General features: G+C 40.4%; 1 protein-coding gene across 1 annotated transcript in view; it reads right to left on the bottom strand.

Annotated features, from left to right (window-relative positions):
- Positions 1-3,124: 3,124 nt before the first annotated feature.
- LOC112158634 (neuronal acetylcholine receptor subunit alpha-2) overlaps positions 3,125-9,890 on the bottom strand; it is a 12,953-nt gene continuing 6,187 nt past the window's right edge. Inside the window, exons 5-6 of the mRNA XM_024292075.2 lie at positions 7,682-9,068; positions 3,125-4,164 (exon numbers count right to left, since the gene is read on the bottom strand). Of these exons, the coding sequence (XP_024147843.1) occupies positions 4,039-4,164; positions 7,682-9,068 (1,513 nt within the window). The 3' untranslated portion in view covers positions 3,125-4,038. The remainder of the gene's footprint in view (positions 4,165-7,681; positions 9,069-9,890) is intronic.

Here is a 9,890-nt window from a genome sequence, read left to right as displayed (position 1 = left end):
TTTTTTTTGTTTGCCTTCAGTTCTTCCAGCTCTCTTTTGGCATCTTCTGCTTCTTTCTCCATGAGTTTGTTCAATTCACTCAGTGCCTTTTTCTCCTCTTCCTGTTGTTTCAGTTGTTCTCTGAGTTCCATGATGGTCGTTTCCTGCTGGGCAGTGACTTCCAGAGGCAATTCCCTTTGGGCATCTTCTTTTTCTTTTTCCCAGAGTTGGTTCAGTTCCCTTTTGTCATTTTCAAGAACTGTCAGTTGCTCTCTCAGTTCCATGGCGTTGGATTGGTGCTGAGCAATTTCCTTCTCAAAATCTTCAACTTCATAGACCAGAGCTTATAATTCTGCCTTTATTCTTCATTTTCCTCTGAGACTTCTTGTATTTGCTTTTAAGGTTCTCAAAGGCTTTGTTGTCTTCTGGTTTGGGTCCTTTGCCTCCCTTTCCAGCCTTCTTCTCTTTCAAATCTTTTGCCTGCTGTTTCAGCTTTTTGATTTGAGTTTTGTTTTTGTCATATATTTCCATTTGCTGGACCAGCAGGGCTTTGCACTCTTCCAGTTCCCAGAGCAGGTCCAGCTTGGCCTGTTTGCGGGTAAAGTCTTCGTCATTGGTCGGATCTTTCTCCTCTTTTAGTTTTTTCTCTCTCAACTCTTTGGTTTCAGTTGAGAGAGAGAACTGTTTCAGCTCTTTCCTTAATTGAGCATTTTCACGCTCAAGAGCTTCCACCTTCGTAGCAAGACTCTTGCCTCTGTTGTCCTGGGTGAGGTTCTCGTTGGCCTTTTTCAGTTCCTCCAGAACGTCACAGATGTTTGGTTTGAGAACTCGATAACTCCAACATTTATGTTCCACTGGAAATGTGAGGTTGGGCAGGGTTCCCCAAACTTTTTGTAGAAAAGACTCAGATGATAGGTATAACTTTGAGTTTGGGTTTCTGTTTGAGTGAGGCGCATGCGCAGTAGGAGAGTGACAACGTCATCAGGCTCCAGCGCAGCACGCTCCTTGTCTGCTTCTCTTCGTGTGAGTGTGTCGCTGAACTGCTCATGAGAAAGTTTCCCTGAGCTGTTAGGTGTTCGTTCATGACCTAAGTAAGTTTCTCTTTATGTAGTTTTCTTTGAGAAGTTTTATTCTGTTTATTCTGTGCCGCTGAAATAAGCGTTAATTATCCTATATCGCGCACAGAGCGTAAGTGGGCGTGCACGTGGACACATCCTATTTCTGTTATGTTTTTCTTATATTTTAAGTCAAAGACTGAGTTTGTATTTATTTTTTATTTACCAGAAACCACACCCACATACAAAGATAAATGATGTACCGACTGGATGTAAAGTGTGGAATACAGTTGTTAAAGCCGTCCTCCTGCCTCTGTGGTTCATTCCACCAACCAACTGCAGCAGCCTCATCCAGGCCTTAAACGTTCTCCTCCGTAGGTTTGCTGAAGGTTTATCAGCTTTACTCTCCGGGTTTTGGTTCGGCTTCAGCTCTCACTCACTCAGACGCCGGTGTCATCCTGCAGCTCCTCGCCTCCCACATGATTTCCAGTCAAACTTTTCCCCTCAGCAAATCTTCAGCAGAGCTCTCCCCCATAAGGCTGTCAGACACCTATAATAACAATGTGAGCCGCAGAGTTGCAAACGCAAGCACTGTTCCTCCGCTGGATTTCCTTTCAGCAGTTATTCGGTTACAGGTCACACTGTTCTCGGGGAATATGAGTTCATTTCAAGGAAGTTCTGTTCTGATCCTTTTTAACCTAAGGATTGGACAGGTACTTTTTAAAGACCCACTCCAATGAAAATGTTGTTCTTGTGGCATTTTTCTGACAAATACAAATAAAATGAATCTCAAAACTGCATTTCTGAGTTTCTTTGTTCAAATTGGTGTGAATCTGGAGCAGAGGAAAAAATGTAGTTCAAGAAAGATTGAACTTGTGATGTAGCAAATACACTGGGCGGGGCCACACTCTCCCTGCTCCGCCCCATTCTGACAAATAGATCCATGAACCTCTTTGTTTTCCTCATCTGAACTGGAATCTGGATCTAAACTGTACAAATAGCTACGATATTGCTGCCATTTTTGTTACACTGGTGATATTAGGTTGGAGGTGTGAGGGCTTTAAGAAAGTGTAAACAGAAAACTCTCAGCAATGGGGTGGGAAATGCCAACTTTTGTGGAGTGTTCTTCTGCTGTGTTTGTTGTTAATCACAAACTAAAGAGACTTAAAACAGGTAAAGTCTCAGCATCTCTGTGCGGAAAAGGGAGAGAGGGACACTTCATTCGTCATTCTTGATTATCTTGTTATAACGAGCAAACGAAGTTCGTTTTCTCGTTATAACAAAAGAATGATCCAAAAAAAAAAAAAAGTAGGGCAGGCCATTTACGGCTTCCATATATATCTATGAGAAGCTTAGACAATTATTTAGAGCAGGGATCAGGAACTCTACAACTTGAGAGCCAGTTGTGGATTTTTGTGTTGCATATACCAGGGGTCGGCAAGCCTTAACAGTGAAAGCTAACAGTGAATTTCTACAGATTAAAACCTAAAAGGAGCAACATAGTCTTACTTCAACCTTTAAGAAATTTGGATTTGGATTAATGACTTTCTGTTTTTTTAAAAATATAAATTATGTCTTTTTTGGCATGAACAAAGACAAAAATATAAAAAGAACCGAGTAACTTTCAAAATGTGGGTTTTTTTTAAACAAATGTTGTGCAGCATAAGATAATATGAGCTTTTAAAACATAAAGATCAAACTTTTTACCAAAGTTATTTTTTCCATCTAAAATCTGTTCATTCTGGAGGTAGAGTTGAACAAACAAGACATCTTCAGGTCAACAGGATGTAAAAACCTACAAAGTTCATCATCTATGTGAACCTCAGTCATCAATTTATACATTTATCTAATCTAAATCTAATAAATGATGATTAAGTAATCCTTACCTTAAAAAATTGCTATTTTATTTTTCTGTAATTTTTTTATTTATTCTTTGTTATTCCTCCCCTCTTTGTCCTCAGCAGTCTTACACTGCTGGGTTTTGTTATTTTAGTTTGGATCTTGGTAGTCTTAGTTTTCAGGCTTTGTTTATTTGTTTTCTTTAGGTAGTTTTGGTTAAGCAGACATTATCAGGAGCTGCTGACTCTGACGGTCAACATGTCTGGGTCAGCAGTCTCTATGAATTATTTTATGTTTGTCCAAGGAACCACCATGGAGAGATAAAAGAGACACGTGGATCTGGAGCTGCAGGTTACAGACCTTTGCTTTAGACCGTCCAGATTTATAGGGCGCACTCTTGTTTTTTGGAAAAATAAAGGCTTTTTGGTGCATCTTATAGTGCAGAAAATACAGTCGTCTTTGTATTGATCCTAAACTCTGACAGACGTTTGGAGCAGCTTTAGATGGTCACGTCTTCTGTTTCACCTTTATTTCTGGAATTTCACAGATTTTTTTCTCTTTGCGTCCGGACATGATGAAGATCAACATTTTTAAACTTTAAATTCCAAAAAAAACAAAAATCAAAACAAAGAGTAGTGGTTTCAGTGAAGCGTTGGTTTGAGTTTGGAACCGTGAGGATCCGTGAGCGAGCTCACCAATAATCATTAAACTAAAAAGAAATTCCTCCCAGCAACAAACTCTGACACACTCAATGGAAATATGAATATTTAATGGACAGAAGCTCATTAATATTTGGTGAAAGCCTTTCGTTGTTATCTGTGCTGCAGCGCTGGAATGTTGAGAGTGAATCCAAACTGCTTTCAGTCTTTATTGTCGGCATTTTTATACTTTTTTTTTTGTAATTTCATGATTAATTTTAAAAATAAAAGTCTTGCAGCTGAAGATGGAGTGGCAGGCTGGGATGTCTTCTTCGTTGGCCTTTTGGCCCAATAAAGAATTTATACGTTTCAGATTGATATGTCAGCCTGTTTCTCCACAGCTAACCTTTTGCAAACATGAGTTTGAGTAAACAACAAGACACTTAAGTGTTCTTAAAAAAACAATAACGTTGGAACTTTCTTAAAGAAAATAAAGCAGCCGGTCCTTTTGTCGTGTTTCAGAGTTTCTAGATCATTCCGGCTAACCAGGGAGGAAGGAAGAGTCCCACTGATCCCAGAATGCACACCAGCACAAACATCCAGAGGAAGATCCTGTCAATGACCATGGCCACGTACTTCCAGTCCTCCTTCACCTGGCAGAGAGAGCCAACCGCAGAAAGAGACATTTCAAATTTCACACCACACCAGCAATCATTTCTCACCACTGATTGATTTCTCTTCCATGGCTTTTTTTTAATAGCAGGCGGTTTTTTCCCAAATGTCACTCAGTCTTTTGACTCTTGTAACAAATTCAAGGTCAAATTATTTCTTTCTAGTTATTAGAAGAGGCTGAGTCTTACACTTGTATTATTTGCTACAGTCTTTGTGACTTTAATAAATATATAAAATATTATAATATAAAATTTCTTCTGTCTTTCCTTATTTTGCATTTTTATCAAACTTGGATGAGTCGGAGCATTAAACAAAAGTCAAAACTCAACAATGATAATAACCTTTGTACATTAAAAATGCAGTTTTTAAATGAAAACCTAAAACTCTGTCCTAATCTGTCTGGTGCTTTTTGAAAAAGATATTTGCCCCTGAAAATAATATTTGCATTGGAAGGCTTACAATAACTGAAAACCATGTTTCTGTTTTGCTCCTGAATTGCTTTATTTTCCAGACTTGCTGAAGGTCAGGCCACAGCATCTCAGCCAGATTCAAGTCCAAATTTTCTGCAATCTCAGCAAAACGTGGACTTTGTTTGCTGAAGCTTTTCCAGGTGGATTTTCTGGAGTGTTCAGATGTTTGGACAAACGTCTCGAGCTCCAGTTCAGACAATCTTCTGTAGTTCTTATTTATTTATTTTTATTTTGGACCACCACCATATCCGGCTACAGCGGATTCGCTAGTTCGCTATGGCGGAGCCCACTAGCTTGCCACAATGGAGCTTGCTAGCTCAATACAACGGAGCTCGCAAGTTTGCTACAGCAGAGCTCACTAGTTTGCTACAGAAGAGCTCACCGGCATGCTACAGAAAACCTCAACAGCATGCTACAGAGGAGCTGCTAGTATGCTACAATGGAGCTTGCTAGCATGCTACGAGATTGATAGCACGCTACAGCAAAGCTAAATATTTAAGCTAAATATTTAGTTTTCGGTTAAAATTTAGTTTTTAACTATATTTAGAAGGAATCTAATGTATAGTTAAAAACTAAACATTTTGTAAAAAAACAAAACTAAATATAAAGGTAAAGACTAAATTAGTTACACAACTTAAATAATTAGTTTATAAAACAAATCTTTATCCGATCTAAATATTCAATGTGCAAACTAAATATGTAGTTTGAAGGCTGAATATATAATTTTGAAATAAATATTTAGCCTTCTAACTAAATATTTAGTTAGTTAATGTTACATTTATAAATTCAATAGTTTAAAGGGCATTTGAAAAACGAGACTTGTTTTATTTCTTCCTAAAATATGCTGAATATCCAAAAACATTGATGTTAAAATTTGACTTTGCAGTTTTACAAACAGCACCCCATACAAAAATCCTGTTGTCTCCTTTTACCACAGAAAGGTTGTGTTTTGTCAAGATTGGACAGAGTTCTGCAAAGTTGCGCTTCAAGTGCTTTTGCTGACATGCTTGAGGGACGGGAGAGATTTATCAGCTTCTTGTTTCTGCAAAAGTTAAATAAAGTACACTCTCTACTGCCATGAGCTTGACAGTTGGTTGAGTTTGTTTTTTTTTTAATGAAAAGTTTGGATTTTCAGCCTCCTATTCACTGTAATCTTGTCTAACTTCCCTTCAGTCCAAAAAACAAAACATTTTTTGCAGATATTTATGTAGCTTTCAGAAACAGGTTCCTCAGAGCCAAATTTCAGATTAGCCACTTATTACCTGAGATTCTATTGAAAGAAGAACCAATCTTAAGTTATTTAAATCCCAAACATAGGTTAATTTTTCTTTTGCTCACACAGTCATACAGAGTTCGGAGAGGCATTAAAGGGAATTTTCCTTCAGATAACCTGGAAAGACCAGCAATCATCTCTGGTGTTTTCCTTCAGTGAATGACTTTCTCCACGTGGATTGATGGATCCCCGACTCCTGATCATCCTGATCTCATAATGGCCTTGTGACCCATTCCAAATGAGCAGCAGCCAGATAATTGCTGTCATCTCTCTTCTTTGACATTGAATTTACACAACCCAATGGAAAAGACAAGCAACCTGCTGGACCTCCGCTTGTTGCTGCCACCATGAGGACTGTCTGGAAATGAATGGAGATTGCAGATGGACGAACATTTCTCCTCAAATCTCTGATTCACTACAGTTTGTCCAAATATTGTAAAGCTTAGACGGTAATATGTTTAATTTTGATAGACTTTATATAAATGTCTGTTAGAATTCTTAGCCTAAGTATTTTATGATTTATAAATCAACAAAAAATGTTTGACTCTTGTGTCATAAAGAAGAACATTTGCTCTGTCTAGAACACGTGTCAAAGTCAGGGCCCAGGGGCCGGATCCGGCCCTCCAGGTAATTCTATCTGGCCCTCCAGATCATTTTATTTTATTGTTATTAATGACCTGATGTTATCTTGAGCTTATCTATAACTTGTAAAATAATGACAAATTATATTTTTATAGAGAGTAAAATATTGAAAGTTATTTAGGGTTTAAGTTGATTTATTCTGGAATATTATTCCTTCTCTTTTATTATTCATAATTATGTTAAAAAGTTACAGTTTTAAAGTTTTTCAAAATTGGCATTCTGCTAGCTTTTTGGACTATTTTGAAATTTCCTTAAAAAATAGGGTATTTGGAGTTTAGCTGATATTTCAGCTACAAGCTAGCTGTTTGGCTGATTTAAGCTTTTTATGATATTTTGAAGTTTAGCTAGTTTTTATCTACATGCTAGCTGCTTTTGGCTAGCCTAAGTTGTTGCTTTTTGTTGTTTTTTTAGGCTAATTTGGCACTTAGCTAATATTTTAGCTAGCTATTAGCTTAAGTGGTTTAAGCTATCATCTTCACCATTTTTATCTATCAATTTCAGCATCTTCATCTATCAGCACTAGCATCTTCAGGGGAGAAATTTGTCTTACACCATTCACACTAGCAGTATTACAGGTAATGCTATATATCTAGTTCATAATTACATTTTTAAAGTTTAAAAAATGTAGTTTTAGAGTGTTCAATAGATGTTTATCCTGTTCGGCCCGAGACCTAAGGGGTGTTTTGGATTTCGGCCCCTTTTGTGATTGAGTTTGACACTCCTGTCCTACAGCCACAAAAAAGGCTTGCAAATTTGCAATAAATTTTTAATTGAAAACTATTCTTAAAACAGCAAAATTAGGAAAGGGGAACTCTGGGATAGAGAGGGAACACTGTACTGGGATTCTGAATAAAACATCTTAACATTTACATGCTGAAAGAGGGAGATTAATATTTAGTCAGACACCTAACATTTATTCACCTTTTATGTAGCTTAGCCTCTTAAGACCGGAGCTCATATTTGAGTTAACCCTTTAACACCAAAGCTCCCGTGTTGATGTTCTTTGATTTAGTGTAACTTTTTAACCGAAAAAAATACAGTGTTAACGGTTGAAAAGTTACAGTACGTTAAAGATTTGGTTAAAACCTAACAAGGGAAAGTGAATGAACTTACTGAAAAGTCTGCGTCTTCTGCCCTGAGATGATCTGCAATGTACTGCACTCCCTCGATGGCGCGCTGCATCGCCGGGGAAACCATGGGAACCATATTGTCCAGCTGGGTGCTTGCGTCTTTAGCGAGCTCAGCTGCCAGCGTTTCTGTCAGGTGTTCAGGTGTTTTGTTCGTCTGGCCCGTGATGCCTGCCACCCCATCGTTATGCAGACAGCAGTACTGGAAGCTCTGCGAGCGACACCGATGTGCAGATCTCTGCCCCTGTTTGCCACACATTTGCTCCACGCTGAGCGAGCGACCGTTTTGGGCCAGCAGGCTGGGATACTCCCTGGAGAGGCAGGGAAACGGGCCCAGCGGCATGGACAGCTGAGGCGCGGAGAGGGTCGTGGAGTTGTGTCTGAGCAGATTCTCCGACAGAGGGGAGTACTGACCGGACGTGGACTGGCAGAAGATTCTGGCTTTCAGTGGATGATCTTGGTCGCTGCAGTCATCAGCCGGAGACGAAGGGGGAGACGGGGAGCACACCAGGATCCGGGGGCTGTCGACCTTTGGGAGGCTGTTGTGTGCCATCTGCCTGAGCTCCGAGTCCACCCCGGTCCAGAAGGACTGCGAGTTCCCCGTGGCGGATACGGTGGTGGGACAGAGCATCATCTCGATGAGCTTCTTGCAGTGCTGCTTGGCCGTGCCGGGCGGCCGCTTCATGAACAGAACTCGCGGTACCAGATCCAGGAAGACCCGCCGCACCCAGTGAGGCATGCCGTGTGTCTGCGGCGATCTGTGGTGCACGTTCAGCACAAAGACGGTGATGATGATGGAGAGTGTGACAAACACCATGGTGAACAGCAGGTATTCACCGATCAGGGGGATGACCAGAGACGTGGACGGGATGATCTCCGTTATCAGCAGAAGGAACACCGTCAGCGACAGCAAGACCGAAATGCACAAAGTTATCTTCTCCCCGCACTGCGATGGCAAATAGAAGACGAGGACGGTCAGGCAGGAGATGAGCAGACAGGGGATGATCAGGTTGATGGTGTAGAAGAGCGGAAGCCTCCGGATGATGAAGTAGTAGGTGATGTCTGCGTAGATTTCCGTACAGCACTCGTACTTCTTTGTGTTGTACTTCCCCACCGCATTAACAATGACCCACTCGCCGCTCTCCCAGTAGTCCATCTGATCCACGTCGCTGGCCATGCTGATCAGATCGATCTTCGCCCGGTCGTACGTCCAAGAGCCAAACTTCATCTTGCAGCTTTGCTGGTCAAAGGGAAAGAACGTGACATCTATACTGCATGAAGACTTATAAATGGCCGGAGGCATCCACTTTATCTGTCCATCATAGAACAAATGAGCTTTTGTGAGGTGAGTCACGGCGAAGTCTCCATCGGCACTGTAGACGAAAAAAAAAGGAAGTTTGTCAAACGTGGTTTTCAACTAAATACACTCGACGAGTTTTTGAGTCTTTAATAAACAACTGCAGGAGGTTTTCTTCCTCACCGTCAACCTTGAAAGATTAGTTGCCTTGGAAGTTGTTAACATTATATTAAAAAAAACCCAGGTCAACATCTAAGATGTTATAAAATCTTACCGACTCCATGCAGCTTCTTTAATCACCTGTCCTTAGTTTGTTTGACTAATCTCTTCGGCGAGCTCCAAACCTCTCATGTTTCTGTAAAATTGCCATTACACACCTGAGCACCCCCATTATTTCTGCTCATCCTGTGTCCCAGTCATGTCTGAAAGGCTGAGATCAATACTCCTTTCTGATGGTGTGAGGAAGCTCACAGAGTTTGGGGGAAAACTTTTCTCTTTACCTCTAACACAGAGACACGTTCTGTCTCTGTGGACTCAAGAACGATCATAAAAGATGTTTATGAAACATGGTCCATTTTTACTATTCAGTGTTAAGCACAAGCGACTGAACCTCATGTTTTGTCATGACTGATACCTTTAGAAACACAATCTGAGAGCATCAAATATGTTCATGAAACCAGCTACGCTTCACTGTTTCTCCACAAAGGGGTCCACAAAGAACTGCAGGAAAGTAATTAAAAATCCTTAAAGTTTTGCCACTGCACAGCGCGAGACTTCTGCGGAGGACCGCGGCGTTCCACGTCTGGAGTGAACCACAACATAGATTGACGAGGGTGCCGAATGGAAGCGGCCTCGTTCCGCGTCCAGTGTGAACCAAGCGTAAGCATACACTGAAAAA

The sequence above is a fragment of the Oryzias melastigma genome, linkage group LG7 (genome assembly GCF_002922805.2).
Source record: "Oryzias melastigma strain HK-1 linkage group LG7, ASM292280v2, whole genome shotgun sequence".
Classification (NCBI taxonomy): domain Eukaryota; kingdom Metazoa; phylum Chordata; class Actinopteri; order Beloniformes; family Adrianichthyidae; genus Oryzias; species Oryzias melastigma.
The sequence above is the reverse complement of the archived record's forward strand: the minus strand, read 5'-3'. Positions and strand labels throughout refer to the sequence as shown.